Genomic DNA, 27,286 nt, shown 5'->3' on the forward strand with positions numbered 1-27,286 from the left:
AGCATGATTCTCTGAAAGCAAAGGGGCAGGCACTGTGGACTTCAGCTGAAGTGGGAGAAATACTTTAAATTTCAGGATTCTCCTCTTTGAAAAGAGAACACTGCCATGACCAGATGGAGTGATCCTGAACAATACATGCAAAGAAGAACCTGAGAACATTCAAAGCTCAGACTCTTTAATCAAAAGATGTCCAAATCCCAGCTCAAGTCTTCCTACCCTTTTTTGGGCTCAGAACATAAAGCACCTGAAATCCTTGGCTCTCAAACAGAAGCTAAGACAGGAAGACAATTCAGGTAATTTGGGAAGGGAGAAAAGGAAAATTCACCTACACCAAGTTAGTGCAAATAGAAGTTTTGGACAGAGCTGCCCATTTAAATTAGCAAGCAGGAGACAAGAAGAAATGGGTCAGGAACTATATAACATACTATAATGATTTATATAAGGTACAAAACATATTAAAAAACAACAATACTCCTTTACAAGAAAAAAAGTATAGTCAAGGAAACAAGATAATTGCATGATGTCTTGGAACTAAAGAACAATCTGTCAAGAGCTATATAAGTAATAAAAAGGCTATTAGATGAAACAGAAATACCCAATAAAAGGAAAACTTAGCTAAAGAAGTTAAAAACCTAAAGACAAAATAAAAACATCTCACTCAATTATAAAAACACTAAATTAATTTAAAAAAGAAAAACAGAAGAGACACAGATAGAAAAGAATTATGACTATAGAACCAATTAAAGAACAAACACCTCAAAAGTCTAATAAAAAAAAATTAATACACTTGAAGTAGTGAACCTATCCAAGTAGCAAAACTATCCAAAGATATAATACAAGAAAATTTCCTTAAAATTAACGGAAGGCACTTTGAGTCCAGCTCAAATGATCACACCACTTTCACTAAAGTCCACACAGAATAAATGATATACATAATCACACAGTACAAATTGTTCAGGTATCTGGGGAAAAAAACATCAAATAAATTAGCGAGGAGAAAAAAAATCAGGCTAGATTCAGACTTCTTCATAGCACACTCAGTGACAGAAAATAACTAGATATCTATAAAAATAAGAAGGGAAAAGTAGAAGTCCCCAATATATATCTACTTATGTCAGAGTTTAAGTGTAAGGCAAGGTTGACAATGTACACAATGAGAAAGCACTCATGAACATTTCCTAGAAAAAGCTCTGATGACAAAATCCAGTCAACCAACAGGTGTGGTAAAATAATAATAACATATACATACTCCCCTTATGGTGGAGAGATAACAGAAACTGTATAATGTTAATAAATCAAGAAATGATGGCCCAAGTATATTAATCCGGTTTTAAAGTTTTAAGCCAAAATAGTAACAATATTGAAGGGAGATTGGTACAATGTTTAAGTGAGTTTAAAATAGTTTATGTTGAAAAACACTTCACACTAATTTTGCAAAGACAAAATCTCTGAATGAACAAAAATAGGCAGGCAAAAAAAAAAAAAGCCAAAAAACAAAACAAAACTTCTCTATGTGCTGTGATAACTTTGTTCAACATAAATTTAGTTCTTAGCTCCTTGAGAGGATGTGGTTGCTATGACTGAAAGGAATAAAAATGTACTCCTACTATTTATCTAAGGATATCTCCTGTCTCCTTGGCCACTTGCTCCTTGAGACATCTACACTGATTATGGAGACAATAATTATTGACACTGCTTTCTCAGAGTCCCCAAATAAAGTTCCCCCAAAGATGGAAGTAGAATGATTCAGGAAGTGTCCTCACTGTATCCCTAATTGCAAGTGAGCATGAGTTTAATGCTAGCAGAGGATGGAGAAAGCATCTTCCCCAGGGAAGAGGTGACTGGATTATATTTATTACAATATCAACACACTTTTTCAGACATATAGTTTCTATTCCCCAAGACTCCCCCACCTTACCTACTACATATCAATTACTTCTTTCAGGAAGTTATGCACTGGGGTTTATTCATTTTGCATATTAGTGTTCAGCGCCAACTAGTTCTGTAAAAGGTGTTAAATTTAGATTTTAATACACATGCCATTTTTCTACAAGTGGATAAAGGCATACATGGCCAGAGGCATTAATCTAAAAATCTAAAGTTAAATTGGTTTGAACAGTAACTTTGAAATTGCTCAATTCTTTAAATGGCTTTACTGATGTACAACTGATAAACACTACCCTGCAAATATTTAAAGTATACATGTTTTTATATATAGTATGAACCCATGAAATCATCACTACAACCTACATAATGATCATACATCACTCGCCCCCCCCCCAAAATTGCCCAAAGCTTCCTTGAAATTCTTCCGTCTTGTCCATCCACACACCTCTCCATCCCTTGTCAATCACTGGTCTGCTACTTGTCACAAAAGCCTGAATTATCTAGAATTATATATAAATAAATTCAGACAGAATGTATCTTTTTGTGTGCTTTCGCTCATTTAGCATAAATATTTTGAAGTTCATCAATACTGCATGCTGCATGCATCAGTAGTTCAATACTTTTTATACATGAGAAGTATCCCATTGTATAAATATACAACAACTTGCTTATCCATTCACCTGTTGAGAGACATTTGGATTGTTTCCAGTTTGGGGGCTATTACATATAAAATTGTTATGAGCCTTGACTTCAAGTCTTTGTAGGCATATATGCTTTCATTTACCTGGGGGCAAATAACTGGAACAGTTACATCATATAATAGGTATATGTTTACATTTTTAAGAAACTGACAAACTGTTTCCAAAGTAGTTGTACCATTTACATTCTTACCAGCAATATGTGAAAGTTCCAACATAGTGACAGTAATATCACACTGAATTTTTTTTAATGCTTACTTGTGAAAGTGACAAAGTGCGAGCAGGGGAGGGGCAGAAAGAGAGAGAGACACAGAATCTGAAGCGGACTCCAGGCTCTGAGCTGTCAGCATAGAGCCTGACATGGAGCTCGAACCAACCAACCGTGATATCCTGACGTGAGCCAAAGTTGGATGCTTAACTGACTAAGCCACCCAGGTGCCCCAGAATTTGTTTCCCTAATGACTGTGACGTTGAACTTATTTTTATGTGTTTATTTGTCATTCATTTATCTCTGCTTGCAATTAAGCGTCTCCACAAATCTTTGCCAATTTTTCTAATTGGGTGCTTTGTTTTCTTACCATTGAGTTTGGAGAATTCTTTATATATCATTCCACACCCAAGTCCTTTATCAGACATATGATTAACAAATTATCTTTACTACTTGATTTGACTTCGTATTCTCTTAACAATATCTTTAAAGACTAGAGTTTTTTAATTTTGATGAAATGCAATTCATTGATTTCTCTTTTTTTGGGGGGGGGAGGGGTGTCATTCTTCTGGTGGTATGTTAATGATTTGTGCCTAACCCAAACTGATAAAGATCTTGTGTTTTCCTCTAGAGGTTTTATTGCTTTAGGTTTCACATTTAGCTCTATGATTCATTTTTACTTAGTTTTTATAATTAGTGGGAGGTATGGATCAAAAGTTAATTTGTTTGCAGCATATGGATATCCAATTGTTCCTGCACTATTTATTAAAAAGACTCCAAAAACTTACCTTTGCAACTTTGTCGTATTTATGGGTATGTTTTGGGGTTCTCCATTTGACTATCTTTATCCAAACTCTCTTGATTACTATAGCTTGATAATAAATTTGAAATCCTGTGTTCTTTCTCAAATGTATTTTGACTTTCCTAGGTTCTTTGCATTTTCATATGAATTTTATAATCACTCTCTCAATTTCTCCAAAATTCTCTTGTCATTTTTATCAGAACTGTGTTGAATCTAATAAATTAATTTGGGGAAAAGAAGCATCCCACAATACTGAGTATTCCAATCCATGTACAAAGGATATCTTTCCATTTATTTATGTCTCCATTAATTTTGCTTAGCAATGTCCTATAGTTTTCAGTATACAAATCTTATACATTTTTTTCTCATAATTAGCCCTGAGAATTTCATTATTTATGAATGGTACTGCACGTGGTATCGCTTTCAAATTGGATTTTCAGTTGATCACTGGTAAAGAAGTACAGCTGACTTATGTAAATTGATCTTGTGTTCTGCAATCTTGCTAAACTTGTTTTCTACATAGACCGTAATGTCATCTATAAGTTTTTACTTTTTTCCTTCCAATCTCTATGACTTTTATCTTTATTGTCTTATTGCCCTTGCTAGAACTAAATACTACAATGTTCAAATGAGACGGCAAGAATGACTCTCCCTGCTTTGTTCCTGATATTAGGGTAAAAGAATTTGGCTTTTCATCATTAAGTGTAAGGTTAGCTACAGGCATTTTAGAAATGCCCTTTAATCACACTGAGGAAGTTCTCTTATTTTTCTAGTTTGTTGACAGTTTGGGGGAATAGATTTTGTCAAAAGTGTTTTTTTTTTCTCTGAAGCCATTTAGATTACCATAGGATTTTAAAAAACGGTTCATATGGTGAGTTACACTGATTATTTTTTAATATCCTGGGATAAATCCCAATTTGTTATATTACCCTCCAAGGTACTGTTGATACACATCGCTAAAATTCTGAGAAATTTTACATCATGAAAAATATTTGTATGTTATATTCTTTTCCTGAAATGTCTTTTTCTGGTTTGGGTATCAAGGTAATTCAACCTCACAGAATGAGGTGGGAAGCTTTAACTCCTGTTCAGTTTTCTAGAAAAGCCTGCATACAATTGGCATTATTCCCTCCTTAAACGTTTGGTAGAATTCACCAATGAAGCCACCTAGGTCAGGAATTTTCTTGATGAGAAGACTTTTACAGATTCAATGCCTTTTATCAATATAGGGATATTCGTGTTACTTCTTTCTTTTACTGATTTCTTTTACTGATTTGTCCTTTAAGAAATTGTCCACTTTGTTTTTATTGGCTTAAAGTTTTTCATGATATTGTTTCCTTTACCCACTTAATATCAATGAAATCTGTAGTGATATCACCTCTCACATTCCTGATACTGATCATTTCTGTCTTTGCTTTTCTCTGATCATTGTGGATACAGTCTTATCAATATGTTGTTGATCTTTTTAATGAGCTAGCTTTTAATTTCAGTGATTTTCTTACTTTTCCTGTTTGGTATTTTATTTATTTTCACTTTGGCTTTATTATTTCTTTTTCTTCTGCTTACTTTTGGTTTAATTAGCTCTTCTGCTTCTAACTTTTTAGTGAAGAAGCTGAGTTCACTTATTTGAAACCTTTCTTTTGTTAATGTAGTTCTTACGGCTATAAATTTCCCACTAATTACTGTTACAGGCATTCCACAAATTTTGATATATTGTTTCTATTTTCATTCAAGTCAAAATGCTTTCTATTTTCCCTTTTGATTTCTTCTTTGAGCCACAGGTGTTAGAAATGAATTACACAATTACTGAAAGTACTTTGCAGAAATCTGTTATTGAATTCTGATTTAATTCCATTTTGGAATGAGAACACACATCATGTAATTTATTGAAACCTGGTTTATGACTCAGAATATGACCTATCTTGCTGCATGTTCCACATGCACTTGAAAAGAATGTACATTCTCTGCTATTGTGTAACAGAGTATTCCATAAACATTAAACTCATCACGTATGTTGACAGTGATATTCAAGTCTTCTATATCTTTATTAACTTTAGCTGCTTCTCTCAATTATTGAGAAGTGCTGAAATCTCCAGCCATAACTGTGGTTTAGTCTATTCCTCTTTGCAGTTTCACCAGCTTTTAATTCATGTATCTTGAAGCCATGTTATGAAGTGTGTGAACATTCAGAATTGTTATATCCCCTTTAGTGATTTCTTACTTATTATGAAATGACCTTCATGCCAGATGTTCTTTGCTCTGGAATCTACTTTGATAGGAGGCCACTCCAGCTTTCTTTTGATTAGTATTAGCTAGATATTTCTTTTTTAATCCTTTTGCTTTTAATCTATTAGCATCTCCTATTTAAAACAGATTTCTTACTGGTTTTTTTAAGATAACAATCTCTGCCTTTTAAATGGATGTTGAGACCATTCACATTTAAACAATTACTGATAGGGTCAGGTTTAACCCTATCACTTTCCAATTGTGTTCTAAGTGTCCATTTATTTGCCTTATCTTATTTCGCTGCTTTGCATATTTTTGTTCCATTTCATCACCTTTTATTGACTTATTAGTTACAACTCTATATTTTTTGGGGTTGCTTTAGGGCTTAAGAGTACACGTCTCTAATTTGCCAAAGTCTGTCTTCAAGTAACATTATGCTACTTGACAGTGTAAGAACCTCCCAGCCTCCGTATTGCTGTTTTAATATATTTCACTACCACATCGGCTATAAACTCTACAGAAAATTGTAATTATTCCTGTTTAAGTACCCAATTGCTTCTTAGAATCCTAAATGCGAAGAAAAAAATCTTACATATTTACCCAGATACCTTTTCGATGCTCTTCTTTCCTTTGCACGGATTCATATTTAAATCTGTTATTACTTTTCTTCTGCCTGAAGGACCGCCTTTAACATCTCTTGAAGTGCAGGTCTGCTGGTGGTGAATTCATCTTTTATTTGTTTAAAAAAAGCTTGGGGTGCCTGGGTGGCTCAGTCAGTTGAGCATCCCAAATCTGCTCAGCTCATGATCTCATGGCCCGTGGGTACAAGCTCTGTGTAGGAAGGACTCTACTAACAGCTCAGAGCCTGGAGCCTACTTCAGATTATGGGTCTCCCTCTCTCTCTGCTCCTTCCCCACTCATGCATTCACACAGGCACATGTGCTCTCTCTCTCTAAAAAATAAACATTTTTTAAAAAGCTTTATTTTACATGTTTTTGAAAGATATTTTCCTGGATAAAGAATTCTAGAAAGACTTTTTTTTTTAATTGCAATACTTTAAGTATGCTGTTCCAGTGTCTTTTCACTTAAACTGTTCCTGAGAAGAAATTTTTTGTGACCCTTATCTTTTTTAACTTTGTACCAAAAAAAAAAAAGTCTTTTTTCTCTCCAGCTGCTTATACAATTTTCTCTGTTTATGTAGTTAGCAGCAATTCCATTATGTTGTCCCTTGAGATAGTTTTCTCATTGTTTCTTTGTTTGGGATTCATCGATCTCTGTCACTTTACAGAATTCATCAAACTTGGAAAATTTCTGCACATTATTTTTTCAAGTATGTTTTTTCTATTATCACTCCTGTGATAACTCCAATTATGTCTATGTGTTCAGTGGAAGTTGTTAACAAAGCTCATTGATGTGCTCCTATATTTTTTTAACTTTTTTTTCCTGTGTTTCATTTTAAGTAATTTCTATTGCTACATCTTCATGTTCACTAAGCTTTACATCTACAATGTCTAACCTGCCATTAATTCCATCTAGAATATGTTTTATCTCTAGAGATTCAATTTGGATTTCACATCTCTCACATTTGAATCTTTCCTCTAGCTTGATGCACATCTGGAAAATCCTGATAATAGCCGTTTTAATTTCCTAGTCTGCAAATTCTAACATCCATGTAGGTTCTGGATGGATTTTGGCAAATTGATATTACTTCTCATTATGACCATACTCTACTGCTTATTTACAGAAAATGTTTGAAGAAGAATATTTGATTAGATGTGAATTTTACCATACTGAGTGCTTAGTATTTTTGTAGTCTTATAAATATTGTTGAACTTTGCTCTTGGATGTTTGAACCTCCTGGATGTTGATTTTATGATTTATCCAGCAGGACTAGGGCATTTAGTCTATAGCTAATTATTCCCCACTACTGAAGAAGGAACTGTTCTAAGTACTCTAACCATTGTCTCATAGAGTCTGTGGTCCTCCAATCTGGTTTGAGGGAAAGGAAGTATTTATGGGGTTGTGTGCGCTCTCAGTATCATTCTTCCTAATTGTTTTGGGTTACTCCCTTCTCTAGCCTCCTGCACATTCCTCATATGCATATGCTGACCAGTATTCTAATGAAAATCTGAGAGAGGCCCTCTGAAGATATCCACAGTATCTTCTGAGTTCTGTATACAGCATTCTTCCCTCCTCTCTCTAGCCCTGGGAACCCTAGCCATCTTGGTCTTCCCAGAAGCTCAATCCCATCTCAATTTAAGAAGTCTATCTGGCTACACCAACAAAACAAAACAACCTCCCTGAAATAGCAACCTGTGGAAATCTAACAAAGTTCTTCTTTTGGGGACTACTCATATTTTGTTATCTGATGTCCAGTATCTTGAAAACCATTATTTAATATATTTTATTCTGTTTTTTAGTTCTTTTCAGGAAGGAGGGTTAATCAGGTTCCTGCTAGTCCCTCTTGGCTGGAAATGGAAGTCTCAATTTAGTTTTAAGCATGATGAGTCTTGAATAACTATGTTAGAAAATCACACACATAAATAATCTCTGGGTATATGAATTCAGAGGTATAATATGAAATTTACATACCAAATACATTTCCCTAGGCCAGATGACAAAAGAATACAAAAATAGTAAGCCATCTCTTTTGTCAGACTGGCGCCATGTACCTTTTTATCATTCACTGACACACTACAGTTCTACAGAGTGGGAATATATATTGACTTCGGCAGTGTTGTGTTTCACTTAAAGTTTTCGTTAAGTTCATGAGTTTTGAGGTTATATCACTTGCGTTCAAACCGTACTTTCTCCCTTTATTATCTGGTGAATTTGGGCAAAATGCTTTGCCTCTTTGTTCCTCAGTTTCCTTATCTGTTAACGTCATGCTAAAAAAAAATGGTATCTCTGAGTTGTATTAATTCCTCTCAAGCACTTATCATAGTAAATGTCCAATAACTATCATTTTCCCCAATATTACATAATTTTCCTTTCCAAATTAATACTAGCTATCTCATTTTACACATACATAAATCATAATCTCAGTGAAAACACACAAACATAATATACCCATTGCTATTATCTAGTTGACATGCAATGAGTTCTGAATGGTGCCTCTGTCTCAATTTCTCCATCCTCTACTCCTTTTTGTTTGCTACTCCACAGTAACCTCTCTTAGAGAATTACTTTCAAGTACAATAGTCCTTCGCGATCCCTCTCCACAGTGCCCGCTGACCAGAGGGCAGCCTCTCGACTTGGCATTCCAGACTTTGTATATTAAGGTCCAAGTCTAGTGGCCCAGTCTCACCTTCTACTCTTCCATTTCATTCACTGTGTCTTAAAGTCTCTATAATAAATAAGCCTGCACGAGCATCCAAGGCCCTCTACCATGTCTGTAGTTTGTTTCATCCTATTTCTTCTATTTGGAAGCCCAATGCTTGTGCAGACCCATAACTAGCATGTCTTGCACTGTGCACTGTGTAGAGAAGAAGTAACACAAAGGCAGCTTCAGATAAAAAGCTCTGCTCTTCACAGGTTCACTGACACACAGGGCAGCAGTCAACACCATGATGAAGAAAACTATTCTAGAGGTATGGAATACATGACAAGTAGATAAAAGGACAGCAGGCTTAATTTTGCCTCAAAAGTAAACTGAGGCAGGAGATGGATGGTGGCCAAGGAAAGCTTCACAGAGGAACTATTCTCTGGACTGTTGGAAGACCCTCCCCAAACTCATTCTGTGAGACTGAACAATATGCAAGACTGTTGATTACAAGTATGCTGAGCAAAATAAGCCTTACATATATATCAGTTCCACTGTGAAATGCTCACAAATAGACCTTGTACACCAGGAAGCAGGGGACTAAGACCAAAGAGACCAGGGAAATAGTGAGTAACTAGTGATAACAATGCTGGTATTTAGAGCACAAGTATGTCAAAGCAAGATAAGTAGGATCTAAAAGTTCAAATACATAATATGCAAGGTAATGATAATGATACACAATATCTTTCAGTTTATTTTTGTGTATGATCCCAAAGAACCCCACAAAAGGTAAAGCAATGAAGCTTAGATTATTCACAACTGATGCACCCTGATCTGATACAGTCCCAGCAACTGGGAATTATCTCTCTCACCCAAGACAATTTTGCCTAAGAGAGCATATTATATCTCGTTTTTATTTTCCACAATGCTAGCTGATCATTCAATGTGCACTTACTGTACCATACCCTGGCTAGGTACTTTGTCTCTCATTTAATTGTCATACCAGGAAGGTGAGCCTCTCTTAAAATACAGCATTTATTCTCAATAAGAACAGCATGAAACTTTATTTGTACGACTTAAGCAACTGATAAAATCCTCTACTCCCCATTCAAAATTTCATTTTTGACTATTCCATTTTCAACAGTCAGCCACCATATCTACTTTTTTTTGATAACTGGGCAGTACAATTGAAAGAGATTAGCATCAATGATTATTATGTATTGGATGCGAAATGTTATATTGTGTCATATAAGTCACAAAAATAAGAAGAACATGATAGACCCGTATTTTATATGCAGAAACAAGGATGAGGGAGGGCAATCACATTTCCAAGGTCTTATGGGTCTTAATATTCAGTTCCGATTCTGACTACACCCTGTTTTCTTAAAACAAATATCACTTAGTGGCTACCACATGCTAGTCACTCTGCCTCTCACATATCAGGAGCCTAACACATTATTGCTTTTAATCCTTCCAACAATTTCATGAAATAATTGCAGGTCCACAGTCCTTTATCTGAAACCCCTGGATACAGATGTTATTTAGGAATTTATAATGTCTGGGATTTTTTGACATACACTTGATCCTTGAACAACACAGAAGTTAGGGGCACTAATCCCAGTACAGTTGAAAATTCACATATAACTTTTGATTCCCCAAACTTAACCATCTGCAGCCTATTATTTGACCAAAAGCCTTATCGGTAACACAAGCAATTGATTAACACATATTTTGTATGTAATGTATATTACACACTATATTTTTACAATTAAGTAAGCTAAGAGGAAAGAAAATGTTATTAAGAAAATCATAAGGAAGAGAAAATACATTTACAGTACTAGACTGTATTTACTGAAAAAAATCCACATATAATTGTACCTGCAGAATGCATACCTATATTGTTCAAGGGTCAAATATACAGAGTGCACATACATATTTTATTATTACTTTTGAATGAATCCTATGTAACATTTCATTGTATTTAATTCATGCGTGTGTGTGTGTGTGTGTGTGTGTGTGTGTGTGAGCAGTAGTTCTGCTGAGGTTCCACACCAGTTAGTCCCTAATGTCTTCCAACTTCATGTTGAAATAGGAAAAGAAGAAAATATTTACAGAGTTACACAAATATAAAACATGTTAATGATTTAAATTTTCTATTGCAGGTTTCCCTGCCTCTAGGTAGATAAACCAAAAACAAAGAAATGTATAAATAAGGGCACTTAGAGCTGGGATGAATGAAAACACTCACTGCATTAATTCAAAGGAGTTTCATAAATAAAGCATCCAAGTCTAACAGGCTGCCAACACATTTGATCTTACCTCACAGATCTGAACAGCAGAGATTTAAAGCAAAGACTGAGAAGTGGGAACCCCAGCTTCTCCCATATCAGATCAATCAATGATTATCTCTCAGATGCATACCCTTCCTTTCTAGAACCAAGCGTCTCCACTCCTAGTATGAACATTACACCTTCCTTTTCTCTCATCCATTCTCTCTTTCTTCCCTTCCTTCTTTTTTGCTTTGCACTGTCTGCTTTTTTGCTCTCATTTTCTTTCCCTTCTGTTCTTAATGGCATTCAAGACAAGGATGTCATCTGAGCTAGTGCCAAAAAGTAAAGTTCCCACAGATCTTTTGGTATTTCTCTGATGCCCATTTAAAGCTAAGTTTAGCTTAGAGAGTACAAGGTTATAAAATGTTCTGAACAGCCTCACGAGTACAGAAATGTGTGTGTGTGCGTGTGTGTGTGTGTGCATGCGTGCGTGTGGACGCACGTGAGTTGGACATCTGTGGTTGGTAACATTCTCTGTTCCTTCTAATTTCATTCTTGCTAAATCTTTAGAGGGCAGAGAAAGGCAGACATCTTATTTCTATAAAACAAGTTCAGCTCAGTGACTGTGGTAATTGGTAATTAAGTATGAAGTTTAAATAATGTTATTTAGCAAAAAGTCAATCATTCTGTATCTTGTAATATCATTACAAGAATTAGTCCAAAACACTTCTCTCACTATAATGAGTAGTATTTTTTTCACTCAGATTAACTGAAGGAAGGCTTTTCTAATTCTGTCTTAATCAGGAAGAATTTCTGAGTTCTCACGTAAAGTTGTTCCTACTCCTATTATGGTATTTACATAGTGCATTACTTTTTAAATTTTTTAACGTTTATTTTTTTTTAATGTTCATTTATTTTTGAGACAGAGAGACACAGAGCATGAATGGGGGAGGGTCAGAGAGAGAGGGAGACACAAAATCCGAAACAGGCTCTAGGCTCTGAGCAGTCAGCACAGAGCCCGACGCGGGGCTCGAACTCACATACCGCGAGATCGTGACCTGAGCCGAAGTCGGATGCCCAACGGACTGAGCCACCCAGGCGCCCCAGTGCATTACTTTTTAATGTTTAAGTAGATGATCACCACTGTCCTTTAAATAGTTTGCTTCTTACTAACAGAAGAGTTATATAATTTTTCTTTGTAGCTTGAGTTCCAACTACTTAGCCTAACAATAAGCACTCAAAAGATATGCGATAAACAAATGTTTATAAATTTACTTTATTTAAAAATAAAAATTACCCTCCTATATATTCTCACTTATGGTTAAAAAAGTATAAAGAAATAAAATCTCAACAGCTCTAAGGAAAAAACTATAGATATTTATAAGATTTGGGAGTACTGAAAGACTTTCTAAACACAGTATCAAAGGAGTAAGTCATTAGAAAAAAGCCTTTTTAGAGGGAAATAAACAGAATATATCAAAAGTTTTACATTTTCACATACTCAACAACTCAGCAGTTGCATTTGTATGCTAAATCCTAAGAATAAAATCCAGGGCATATATTTACCTGCATAGATTCTTATCACGTAATTGCTAAAATACAAACAAGCCAACAAAAAAAGGAAAACCTGGAAGTGACCCTAAATGTCAGCTAATCGAGAAATAGAAGGCAGTCAGCTCTATCACAGGAATTGAGTTTAAGGTCTTAAATTAGATTGTGTGATATTCTCCTGTCCTTATACTCCCCACTGCTACTCTAAGTTTGACCTGGGCAAAGTTCCCTCATCTGTGACATCAAGAAAGTAACGTTACAAACATGGCATGATTGTACAGAATGTAATGAGCAGTCCTCATTGTTATGATATGCAGGGAAACTATATAGGTCTACAAAGTAATGTATTTCATAACAGCAATGAGAAGCAGGATACAAGTAGATTTCATGTTATAGAACAGTGGATTCCAGTACGAATGGAAAGATCCCATGCTTTGTAAACATTATATGTGTAGTAGAAAAAAAGATTCAAAGCATATCCTCCAAAATGTTATAAAATGATTCATTCTGACTGGAGGAATTATAAATACTTGCATATTTTTGTTTATTTTCTAAATTGCTTTGTAATAAATGTGTATTTCTTTTAGATAACAAAATTACAATGGAAGGAATGTTTTCTAAAAACTATCGCTTATACTTTTCTTGGAAGTATCAAATCCACTGTGTATAGAATTTCGCCTAATATGCCAGATTCTTCTCACACCACGCTTCCTTATATTCCTGGTCACACTAATTTGCTGTTACTTCATGGGCTGAACCAACCCACTGCACATACTTTATTATAAATTCCAATTTATTAATGTTGATTTCATACATGCATCATTTATTTCTGAACAAACTTAGGCCTGGTCTACCCAACTCCTACAACTCACGAAAACCCTAGCTTTGCCTGCCTCTGTTCTTATTCTTGGGAGACATGGTCTGAGTAGGCTGTATAGCTGCCCCAGTTAGTTTACTACCCAAAATGTGGGTGGATGAACAAAAATACATAGAATAACTCAATAGCTTATAATTAGATTTCAAGTTTCATTATGCAACTTAAAGATGGTGGCTGCCTCTTTCTAGAGAAGTCACCATGACCATATTCCCACTGAATTAGACAATAAAGAATGGGCTATCTGTCTGCTAAATGTTCAGTTTAGGCAGAACCATAATCATACAAAGGATGAATAACCAGGGTTCCAACAATGAAATCCTGCCTCACAACAGGGTGACTGAGTGAGAGCCCTGTGACCAGGGGTATTCAAGCAGAGTGTAAGTGACCCCTCTACATGCTTTCAGATACTGAGATCATGTATTAGGTCCTACAACTGGATGATTTTATGAAAGTTATCCTAAAGTGAAATCCATCCATATTTCACTTTGCACAAAGGCTTCGAAGTTTACATTTTATAACTTTAACATTTGCAACTTGATCTCACCTTTCTAAAAGGAGTTTCAGAGTCACAAGTGGAATTTTTCTTAAAAACGTCAATATATTAAAAAGTAAATCCCCAATCCTCCTTTTTGAAGGAGGGTTTACTGAAAAGTGTACATTTTAGAGGAAATGTCACTAAATATAAGAATATTTGAAGTTTCACCAAATGTATCTACTTTTTAAAGAAAGTTCATGTTTACGTGACAAAAAAAAAGTGTGTTGTAGTAATTTATGGATAATTTAGAAGAGTCTATGATATATTTCTAACAGATGTTCCTTTTATAAGCCTTAAGGAAAATCAAAGATGTCAGCAATCATTTAAGTCAAAGAAGGTGAAATAGGGACTTTGGGCTGGCTGCATTTGTAATCGAGTAATCAACATATCTTGTCCAGAAATCCCTTAGGTAAGTTCATTTCTTGCCTGCCTGCCCCCTTCAAGTTTCTACTGATAAATAAGAAGGTACATTATAAATGTTGGGGGGAAAAAAAGCACCAGGTCTTGATATATGATGCTAATTCCATTTCTGTGTATTCTCAGGTATATATAAAGTGCAATATTTATCTTTTTTCAAATGCCATCTGTTTGAAGAGACAAGCCAAAAAGAATGGAGTCCCTTCATGTGCCTTGGACACAGCTGGGTTGTCTGCCTTCTACAATCAGCAGTGGCCCTAAGAACTCTTTAATGCTAAATATAAAAAAGATCATTGTCCATATCAGCAAGAGGGAGAAAAGAACTCCAAAGAGGTTCCACTAACCCACCACAAAGACTCAAGTTAAATGCCATAATCATGCCAGCCACTCAGTTACCACTCAGTCTCTGTCTCCAGTCCAGAAACCAGTCTGCCAGAAGCCCAGAGAGCTGGAAAAGCAGCCGTGTTTTATCATACAACTGATTCCCAGATGTCAATTTAAAGGAAAATTATATGTATGCTACATTAAGGAGGAAAAAGATCCCTCATTGTATAAAAGTCTTTTTTTTTCTTTTAAGAGAACAAAGAACATATATTTTGAAACTCCGTAATTGAAAAAGACAATACAAACTACAAATGTTAACAGGGCACTTGCCCCTATTCACTAAGCTCAACATAAATAAATTATTCCTTTTGTATTTGTGTAGACAATGCTTCCTAAGAAAAATCATGAACTCTACTTTTAGTGAGATTAGCTATTACACATTTAAATATTCCAGAAAATATCTTCTAAAAGCACATAAATTCATATTTGCAATACAAGAACGGAAATTGCTAAGTTTTTTTTTTTAAAAGGAATGAAGTTTTAGAATTTCACCCAAAGGGTAGTAACTAAAAAGATTTTTAAGAAACAAACCCATGTTTTTAAACATTAAAAAAAATTAAAAGAAGGAAAAAAGTTGGGGGCACCAGGGTGGCTCAGTCAGTTGAGCATCTGACTTCGGTTCAGGTCATGATCTCACAATTTGTGGGTTCGAGCCCTGCGTCCGGTTCTGTGCTGACAGCTCGGAGCCTGAAGCCTTCTTCAGATCCTGTGTCTCCCTCTCTCTTCCCCTCCCCCGCTTGCATGCACACAAGCACGTCCTCTCTCTCTCTCTCTCTCTCTCTCTCTCTCTCTGTCTCTCTCAAAAATAAACGTTAAAAAATTTTTTTAAGAAACAAATTCATATTTTAAAAAGTATCCTTTAGGTCCATTCATTAACTAATTAATTTTGTAATTTCTTCTGAAAACATGCTACTGTACATGTGAAATATATGTAAGTCTTTATTGGATTCCCATAAATTTAGTAAGGACTAACAAATCTAATGAATGAATAACTGTTGAGAATAATGATGTAATGCCTGGAAGCCTCTGACTTGAAACTGCCCAATTCCTTCGCCAATTAGGAACTGAACTTGAAATCTGCCTAGGATGAAAGAACTGCCAAAGTTGCATGACTTCCAGAAAAATGAACATCATTCCACCAATTATAATTATGTTTGAAAATTTAAATTGAACTATTATCCATGCTATAGTATTTAAATAAACTTAACATTATGTAGGAAATTTGTAACATTCCATTCTCAACAACTTACCTTTTTATGCTAACATTTCACAATTAATTCTTTTTCCCAAAATAAAAGCATATGGGAAAGACATTTAAATTTATCCTAAGTATATCTATAAACTCTGTCATTTGTGGAATGTACTTCAGTCCCAAGAAATCTCAATTACTTCAGGAATAATATAAATATGGCAATATATACACACATACCAGTGTATGCTAAATGGCTGCATATATCTTACTTTTCAAACTTTGCTGTAGGATTCGTTTCTCAGTTTCTTCTCAAGATTTAATCCAAATACTATGATACAGTTTTCGTCAGGGTAATGAGTATACATTTTTAAATAGAAGGTTTCTTTGCAGTTTAAAGTCTCTATATATAAATGGTCAACCACTATTTATCTGTAATACTTCAATGACATAGCTTCAGATACTCTAGCGTTCTGCAACAAAGAAAGTGCTCTACAAGTTGGGATGCTATGACAATGCCTGGGGAAACAGAGGATGTATGTCATTATGAGTGATTATGTAATACTGCTTTCAGTTTAAGCTTATTTTTACTCATATAGTTCAGTGTTAGTTAGTTATCACATTTTATAAGATTAAACATCTTGGACATGCCACTCGCACCCGTTTGCTACCAAGACGCCATTTAATAGTTCATTTAGGGCATCGGCCCTGGAGATTTTCAGCAGTCTATAGGTCATGAGTTTAAGTGCTATTCATATTATGGTAAACTGGTTTCACATGGGCTTGTCTGACTGTTCACATGATAAAGCAGACAATCCTGGATGCCTACTGACCAGTCATTCCTCCACTCCTTCTCTCCTGCCCAACAGAACTTCCACTGGCCTCCCAAACGGAGGTCACTCTGATGGAGAAAACTGACATTCTTCAGCTGTTGTTAGTTACGTCTCATAATCTTACATTTCAAGTTCTAGACATAGTCAATGACGAATAAAAGTATTATTTCCTTAGAAGAATTCTCATTGGATAACAAAAAATTACATGTTGTTACAGCAAAAGAGGCTTCTCCAAAGGGAGGTTCTCACTTCTCTTTTCTTACCTCTTTCACACTGTGGACCAGTGAATCCATAAACACAAGCACAGCGGTTGGGTCCAATGCAGCGTCCACCATTCTGACATCCGTTTTCACAGACGGCTGCACACAAAACACAGCAAGAAGCTCATTAAACAGTAAATCTCCAAGTACAGTTGACCTCTGAAGAGCACAGGTCTGAACTGCACTGGTCCACTCCGATGCAGAGATTTTTTGATAAATACGGTACAGGACTGTAAATGTATTTTCTCTTCCTTGGGATTTCCTTAATAACATTTTCTTTCCTACAGCATACTTTAAGAATATAGCATATAATAGATGTAACATACAAAATATGTGCTAATCGAATATTTACGTGATCAGTAAGGCTTCCCATTAACTATTAGCAGTTAGGTTTCTGGGAATTCAAAAGTTACATACTTAGATTTTTCAACTGCAGGGGGGGTTGACATCCCCCACCCAAGATCCATGTTGTTCAAGAGTCATCTGTACAATATTTGGTGGAGATTAAACCTATAATGGATCTCACCTCTCAAACAAGCTACAGCTCACATCACCCATTTAAGTAAATATATATGATGTATATTGAGACAAAAGCCTACACAATCAATTTAAGTCACACTGTTAGGCACAGGTTCGGTAAAAGTTTTTTTTGTTTTTTGTTTTTATTAATCAGAATCACAAAAATTAGCTGGCTCAAATGTTCATACTATCAGAATATGACTATATAATTGTCTATTTTAGCTCTATTAGCCCCGTAATCGAACTTCACAGGTAAGGAGGTGATTAAAATATGGGGAAATGCAGGAAAAAGGGGGCAGACAACAGGTAGCAGAAAGAGAGAGAGAAAAGGGGGAGGTATGTGACATGGAAAAATAAAGAGGATATGGCAACACAGAGAAGGAAAAATCAGAAAAGAAAAAAAGCCCCTCCTAAAAAGACCGGGTGGGGGTGGTCAATAAGAAAAGGGCAAATGTAACATGAAAAGTGAGAGGGAAATACCATCAATTCAGGAATGAAACACCAAAAGAAATAAGGAATCTGGAATCTGTAGACAGCACGTAGAGGATATAAAAGCTAAGAAGGGAAAACCTCTCTGTGTCAATATAATAAATATTTTTATTAAAAAATTAACCCACGGTCCAAAATTTTTATGACACACACAGGCAGCCTGCACTCTTTCACTCCTTTCCACTTGGGACCAGGGAAACCAGGATTCAATTCAGGCTCTGTGGGCCCCAGAGAGCCAGAAATGACCCTGAGCCACTCCCCTCCCCCACTGCACCACCCTCAGCAGCCAGGACCACAAAAAGGAAACCATTCTGCAGATTCCCTGAAAAACAAGTATTCCTACTAATTCTCCCGACAGCAGTTGAATCTAAGAATCATGCCTTCTCCAAGAAAAAATACTAAGAGCTTGTCGGTCAACCCACCCACTTTGTTGAATATCAACAATGTCCTCATAGATGAAAAGGATTGCATTCTATGACTCATGCTCAAAAAACAGAACTTAAGACATTAAAGCAAAGTGAGGGGGCAAAGCACATCTATGTGCCCTTCAAATGAAGTACATATCAAAAAAGGGAAGCTCAATAAATAAACTGACATCTAAATATGCCATAACGTTGCTATTTCCTTACCGGGAACATTCAGCTGGTTTACCTATTTTCATCCACACTACTCCAAGTGGCTTCTGTTCTGCTGACAGTACAAAACCAGAACCTACTCTGAAACAAAAGATGTCTTCATCTTAAAGCACCACTGTGCTAATAGCTTTAAGATTCTTTGTCTACAGCAGGCTTTGCTCAAAGGCAGGAAGTAGTCTACGTCCATCTGCACAATTAGGCCTGTGTAAGAACTACACCTTTCGGCTTCTTCCCTTGTCCCAAGATGAGTTCTGCATAGCCCTTCCTACTCATTACTGTCTGGAAATATGGGCTAGGCAATCAATTAGGTGAAGAAATACGAAGGATAAAGGAAATAAAGGTCATGAGAAGTATGGGAAAGATGGGGATGGACAGGAATGTGGAAGAAAACAAAAACCTATCCTAGAACGCTCAGTAGTGTGTAACTCCACAGAAACAACTGCCAGCGTTTGAAGATCTCCACTGCTACAAAGATACACTGCAAAGAAGTGGCCCTTGCCTAATGTAATGAATTACGGTGTGAGAAAACTGCCTGAAACATCAGCAAGCTGTAAGAAACGAAAATGGAAACCACTTTTCCTGACGTGTTCCCTCATGAGACACATGCTAGGCTTTAAGGTGACTGGGGAGAAAACATTCATGGTAGACACTCAGGATTTATCCCTGTGTTAAGTGAAGGAAGAGCTTCTCTCAGGGTTTTCCAAAAACACACTTCCAAATCCCAGGTAGAAGAAGAAGGCTAGATAATCCTGGACTTTCTCCTGGAAAGAACTCGTCCACTACAGATGAAACCTAGTGTAACCTGTTTAGGCTATACTCATAATGTCTCTCTTCTCATTATGTGTGTGTGTGTGTGTGTGTGTGTGTGTGTGTGTGTGTGTTTCTCAGTGGGGAAAACATAATTATTGTTCCTTAGAAAATTCAGGTCACCATACAATATGGTTTGTTATTGTAAATACTTTTTTTTACAAATTTCTCTATTTTAATTTTTAACAGGGCAAAAATACCCGCAGATGTAACCTACTTAAACAAAAGATCTTCGAGATCCTCAATAATTTTTTTTTTTCTTAAATGTAAAGGGTTCCCATGAACAAAGAGGATAAGACCCACTCGTACAGCTACTGGCTGACATTTCCAGTTTTCGCGTGAGAGTTAGCTCCTTCCACAAGAGACCAGTTTGCTTGCTTTGTATCCCCTTTATCTAATGTAGAAGTTGATGTACCTCAGTTACAAAAAAAAAAATCCTGCAATACATGAAAGTTTTGCAGTCTTTTTTCCACTATTTTGGAAGGCAGAATGCCACAGTGAACAGATGAGCACACCCTAATCAAATTATCTTTCTGATTCTGCTGAAAAAGTGAGTTAATTGTCCCTAGCTTAGAGGGCCCCGCAGATTAAATAAAACAGTGTATAAAAACAAGTGCACAGTAGCTGCACATTGAAGGTGTTCTACAAACTTTAATTCTCCTTCTCTTTTATTCTACAGGGTATTTTATGAAAAATAAGACACGCTCTACAGAATCCAAAGTTTACACTGAGGAACAACAGCAACAGAAGAGAAGCAGGCAGTGCATGTAAAAGTGGAACAAAAAAAGTTATTTTCCTTAAGAATGAGTTATGATAAAAATTATTTCATTTTTTAAACTTTTATTTATTTAAGTCATCTCCACACCCAACATGGGGCTCAAACTCATGACCCCGAGATCAAGAGTTGCATGACCTTCTAACTGAGCCAGCCAGGTGCCCTGAAAGTTATTTTATAAAGTAGTTTTTCTTGTGACAAAATATAATGGAAATGCAAATTTACACTTCAACTGGAGTTGGAAAGAAACGTGAATATGCCTAAATTTCCGCCATGGAAAGAATGCTGACCACCCAGGAAGAAAAACAATGCTTACACCTGCTGTGGGATATACAGCAAAAGGCAATGGAGAAAAATACATGCTACATACTATCTACAGCAACTTCCTAGGGATCTTTATCACGGCCTATAATTAACCTATTATCTATATAAAAATTCAGTCTTGTGCTCCCAAGTTCATATTTCCCTAAGCTCTCTCCTAAGATCTTAGCTCAAACATCTTTCCAACTGGAGGTGGAAGGGACTCCTTGAACCATCAAATGCAAAACAAAATCCTTGCTATTCCATATTTGCAGCCCCACCTAACCCACTCCCTGGCTATTTCCCATTTCAGAAAATGACACTACCATTCACATTCTGGAGCTCCACCCAAACCTCCAGTTGTCATCAGAGGTCTTTGCTTTATGTTTTTCTCCACCACCACCAACCACCGCACCGCCACCCCCCCCGCCCTGCCCACCGCATGCCCAGCCCGTCAGCACACACTTCCTTCCACAGATTCTACTTCCAAATACAAGCTCAAGGCAAGTACTTATCACATCCTCAATTACACCAGCACCGAGCATGGGCACCACTACCCTGGCTGCTAACTGGCCTTTCATTTTCTCTCTCACTCTTTCTACAACCCAGTTCCAACACAATAGCCAGAATGATGCTTCTAAGTTAATCAGATCATGTCATTCCACTGCTCAAACTGCCTCAATGACTCCAAATTTCTTTTCTTGGGGTATAAGGCCCTCTACCACCATCTCAGAACTCACCTCCTACCCTTACCTCCGCTCCTCTCATTAGCCACATGGGTCTTCTTTCATGGTCTCCAAAATACGCAAAGTCTGTTTCCACCAAACGTCCTGTGAAACTGCTTCTCCTTCTGCCTGGAACCCTTTTCCCACTGACCTAAAATGGGACCTTTTGCTCACAGATCTACTCCCAACACCTTGCACAGCATGGAGCTCCCAGGAGTGACTCAATAAACACTGCTGAATGAAATGAATGAGTGCTTTCTAAGGAAGACTGTCCACATTTCTGGGAAGGCAGCTAAGCAGTTTACATGTTTTTATAATCTTCATTTTAGCAAACATATTTCCAGGACTTTTCTGGATTCACAGGCTGAGAGTTTTTACACCTGCTTCCTTACTCTCAGTACTGTAATTCTCTCTGTCTGTCAGACAACTTAGGAAGTGGCTTCCTTACACCATGTTTTGAGCTGATTTCACACCTTGCCACCTTCTTACTTGCTGTGAATGAATTTTTCTGGTTCCATGATTTGCCTGCATCATGTGTCCTATGAACCCTAAGTACTGTGCAAGGATAGTTTTGCCTCAAGAGATATTCAGAGAACAAATTTTCATATATGCTGTTCTTTTTTTTTTAATTTTTTAATGTTTTTATTTTTTTTAATTTTTTTTAGTATTTATTTCTTGAGAAAGAGACAGAGTGTGAGTGGGGGAGGGACAGAGAGAGAGGGAGACACAGAATCCAAAGCAGGCTCCAGGCTCCGAGCTGTCAGCATAGAGTCCAACGCGGGGCTTGAACTCACGAACTGTGAGATCATGACCTGAGCCAGTCAGACACTTAACCGACTGAGCCACCGAGGCGCCCCTCATAAATGCTGCTCTTCTGACCCAGTGCTTTTCCCTTTCCCCTAAATGAAAAATGTGGGGACATTGGTAGGATTTGGCACAGAGACAGAAGAACATAAAAGTGCCTCCTGTAGGAAGAGAAACTACTTTCCATCCCTTTACTTTCCATTTCTGTGAAGAACAGGGAAGGGACACACTAACACACTCTTTCTGCAGAACCTTCAGGAAAATACACACACACACACACACACATATACCCAGACAGATGTATCAGCTGAATTCAGGCTGAAAGCAGCTAGTTTCATAATAGATCTGAGTAAATACTCTGAAAGAACAGTAGAGGCAGGCTCTTCCCCCCTGTAATTGTAAAGCAATCATCATTCTCCCCTATAGACCAAAAGGCTGAGTTTAAAGAATAATTGTGTCTCTTCCCTTACTACTCAACTCTATAAAACAGGAATACAATCAGATCTCCTAACATTTCTGTATAGGTACAAAAAAGGTATAAATCGGCCTCCTTATAATATTATGTTCATAAAAGGGTTTTTTTAGTGGTTATAAACTGGGGTCCATTGTATAAAATTTAGAAACTACCTAAATGTATGAAGAATATATAGAAAAAAAAATCATCCATGAAAAAAGAAACTTTGCTACGATTTCTGTTCCACTGTTGTCCAGCTATTTCCTGCTCCTGCCCAAAAAAGTTGCTAAACTGGCATCTCTTATTCCTGCAAGGAAAGTGGCCTCAGTGCAGTGTACTCTCTCAAATTCCTTAATGCTCCACTTCCCAAACTTGTCAATCTCAGATTATCTTAACATCTGTAGCCATACCTGAAAGCCACCTACAAAAGGGATCTGTAAACTACAGCCCACAGGTCAGATCTGGCCCACAACCTGTTTTTGTACTGCCCATGAGTCAAGAAAGGTTTTAACATTTTTCTATGGTTGAAGAATCAAAAGAACAGTAATATTTTTGTGACACATGGAAATGGTATAAAATTCAAATTTCTGTGTCCAAAAATAAAGCTTTGCTGAAACACAGCCAAATTCTTTCATTTACATATGGTTTATGGTCATTCTTGCACCGTAATAGAAGAGCTAAGTAGTTGTGAGAAAGACCACAAAGTTTAAAATATTATCTGACCTTTACCGAAAATGATGGCCGACTCCTGACCTGAACAAAGTGTTTTTCTTCAAGTTGATTCACCTACTTATATTAAATTATTTTAAAAGAAAACTTCATAGCATTTGTAAATAGAAAGCTGTATTACCCTAAATGGAAGGCAGACCTAAAAATAACAACAATCACAAGAAGATACCACTTCACACCCAGTAGGATAGCTATCTCACTCACACACACACACGCAAACAAAAAGCCGAAGTGTTGGTGAGAAGGTGGAGAAATTAGAATCCTTGTACGCTGCTGGTGGGAATGTAAAACAGTGCAGCCGCTAACAAAAACAGTAAGGCAGCTCTTCCAATCAAAAAGAGAATCAGCATATGAGCCACGAATTCTACTTCTAGGTATGCACTCAAAAGAACGGAGAGCAGGGACTCAAGGGGATGTTTGTGCATCTATAGCCACAACGGCCAAAAGACAGCAGAACCTCAAGTGTCCATTCATGGACGAATAGACAAAAACAAAAGATGGTCGATACATACAGTGGAATGTTCACCAGCCTTAAAGATGAAGGAAATTCTAACCCATGTTCTAACACAGAGGAAACTTGAACACATTATGCTAAGCACAATAAGCTCGTTACAAAAGGACAAGTACCGTGTGATTCCACTTACTTGAAGTATTGAGAGTCAGTCAAATGTACATATACAGAAAGCACAATGGTGGTTGCCAGGAGACAGGGTGAGGGAGAAATGGGGGGGGGGTCAGTGTTTAATGAGTACAGTTTTACTCGTGTACCTCAAAAACAAAGTTCTGAAGATGGATGGTGGTGATGATTACAAAACAGTTGTGAATGTACTCAATCCTACTCAACTGTACACTTAAAAATGGTTAAAACAGGGGCGCCTGGGTGGCTCAGTTGGTTAAGTGTCTTCATTTTGGCTCAGGTTATGATCTCAAGGTTCATGAGATGGAGCCCTATGTCGGGCTCTGTACTTGGGACAGCAGGGAGCCTGCTTGGAATTTTTTCTCTCTGCAACCCCACCTCCCCTCAAAAACAAATAAATAAACTTTTGAAAAAATGGATAAAATAAATTTTATGCTTCATACATACCGAAAACAACTTTTTAAATCTTTTAAAGCTCTAACAAAAGTAAAATAAGATTAGCTTAAGCAAGGTAGATACTCTTGCACTTTTACCGTTTCGTTTTTCTATATTAAAAGGATTGATGACAGGGGAGCATGAGTGGCTCAGTCAGTTAAGTGCCCAACTCTTGACATAGGCTCAGGTCATGACCCCAGGGTTCTGAGATCGAGCCTTATGCTTAAGATTCTCTCTCTCTCCCTTTGCCCCCTCCCTCCTTGTGCGTGCACTCTCTCTTGATAGATAGATAGATAGATAGATAGATAGATAGATAGAAAAACGCTGATGAAAAATTCTTAGGGAGGTCTCAAAGATCAGCAGCAAACCGAGACTCTGCATCTGATGAAATCCACATGAAAAAGGGCCTTGTTACTATTTATGATTCAATGATGTTTGACGTTGCGTTCTTTTACTCATCCATACTTTAAAATATGGGGATTCATTCTAGTAAGAGTCCCACCATTTGGGAAACACAAACTTCAAGTGATATGTTATTATCCAAGAGCTACAATACCTACATCTTTGTTAAAAGGTTATCTAATTAGTGCAGAATATTCTCCAGACAGTGAAGAGAAGATCTTTACTGGATTAAAGCTCCCTCTTTCACAATGACATCACATTTTTAAAAAATCATTTCATAGCCCTGCACTACCGTATTGTATCATTAAACATATACGAGCAAAAACAGTTTGTAAGATTGGCGCTCCTAGGGTTCATTTTGGGGTATCCTAAAGAGACAGAGAGAGAAATCGCAACAATCTTTACCATTTCTTTAGTTTGGTATTCATCTTTTAAGGAGCTAGATTTTTAAAAAAGCAAGTCAGTACTAACTTGTGATATGTCAAATCTGATAAAGTAGGGGTGGTACTCAACATCAGTACTCTAAAACACAAACACTTTAAAGAGAAACAAATCTCATATGATACAAATTGGAAATTTAAGTGTAAGGGATGGCTTACTACATAAAATTATTTTTTTAATGATCATAGGCTTCACACCCCCTTAAATTATGGCTTAGTATGAAATACCCACTGAATCAAATGTCTGCTAATAAACGAAGTCTATGCCAATGTTCCTTACGTTGTCCACAGTAAGTTCCAATATATCCCTTCTGGCACTGGCAATGGTCATCAGCACAGGTCCCTCCATTCAGGCATCTAACGTTGCACTGCTGAACTGCAAGGAACAGCAAAAAAGCATAAAACTTTCAATCACTATAAATACAGTGTCTGTGAGTTATAAAAGTATACTAAATCCCAATTCAATGGCAAATATATTCTACAGAAGCACTATGACACAAATACATCTTTATTTGTGTAAGTACACACACGAGCATATGTGTTACATTACTCACCATGCCTTTAAAACATATTACACTTTCACCGTCAATCAATATATGATGACTAGTAGTGTAGTTTCCAGAATGTGGGAAGCACTTGTGTATCAATTTGGAATGCAGGGGCTGAGTGCCTGCCCTAGGTGCTCAGCGCCCCACTGTAATGAAAGACTTACTATCCACTCTCATGAAGCTACCATTCCCATAGACGGACAAAACACAAGTCAACAAATGCCACAAAGCCATCATAGGTTGTGACAGGTTCTCCAAAGGAAATTGTGTCATGAAAGGGAATAGCCTGGAGTCAAAAAGGAACCTAGACAGAATCGAGACAAGAACCATTCTGATGCAACACTTAAACTGAGTTCTAAAGAATGAGAATGAGCCAGGCATGAGAAGTACCAGTGAGGAACCTCACAGGGAGAGGAATCAGAAAACTGAAATACTCTCAGATGGTAAAGTTCTTCTGTTTGAAGAACGGAAAGGGTTACATGGTTATAAAGAGTCAGGCTGAGAAGAGAAGAGCGTGGAGAGGCATCCAGAGGCCAGCCAGATAATGCAAGGCCTCCTTCGCCATTGAAGGTTTTGCATTATATCCCAAATGCAACAGAAGTCATTGAAAGGATTTAAATCAGACAGTAAAGTGATGCAATCTGTATTTTTAAAGGATTCCTCAAGCTGCTCTGCACAGAAGAGATTTGAAGAGAGCAAGAGCAGAAGCCAGAGAAGCCCTCGGAAGGTTACTGCAGTAGTCCCTCTGAGAGATGTGGGGCGCTAAACCATAGGCTCTCAGTGGTGATGCAAAGGAGAAGATGTATTTGAGATGTTTCCCAAGAGAACTCACAGGTCTTGTTGAAAGAGCTGATAGGACATGAGAGAAAGAGGGAGAAAGAGAAGAGAAACAGTTGCTCAAGCACTGGGCGGATGGCAGTGCCATTTGCTGAGGCAAGAGAAACCGGAAGTAGACTGTGGGCAACAATGAATCAAATTTCATGCTACCAACTTTCAGAAGTTTACTAAGCATCACGGAGATGTGGAATAGGAAACGGAACAGGCGAATATGAGGCTCAATGGAAGGATATATTCTGGAGATCATCACTATGAGTTAGCAACATATTGGTAGTAGTTGAAGGCATATATGCAAATGAGTTCACCCAGGGAGACCAGACTGTTGACAATGCTGAACTCTGAAAGAAAGCC

The 27,286-nt window shown here is 37.0% G+C and overlaps 1 protein-coding gene across 1 annotated transcript in view; it reads right to left on the reverse strand.

Annotated features, from left to right (window-relative positions):
* Positions 1–27,286, reverse strand: part of FBN2 (fibrillin 2) — a 254,200-nt gene that overhangs the window by 219,027 nt on the left and 7,887 nt on the right. The window contains exons 4-5 of the mRNA XM_027076778.2: positions 25,831–25,926; positions 17,403–17,498 (exon numbers count right to left, since the gene is read on the reverse strand). Coding sequence (XP_026932579.1) covers positions 17,403–17,498; positions 25,831–25,926 — 192 coding nt within the window. The remainder of the gene's footprint in view (positions 1–17,402; positions 17,499–25,830; positions 25,927–27,286) is intronic.

This window comes from Acinonyx jubatus, chromosome A1, assembly GCF_027475565.1.
Source record: "Acinonyx jubatus isolate Ajub_Pintada_27869175 chromosome A1, VMU_Ajub_asm_v1.0, whole genome shotgun sequence".
Lineage (NCBI taxonomy): Eukaryota > Metazoa > Chordata > Mammalia > Carnivora > Felidae > Acinonyx > Acinonyx jubatus.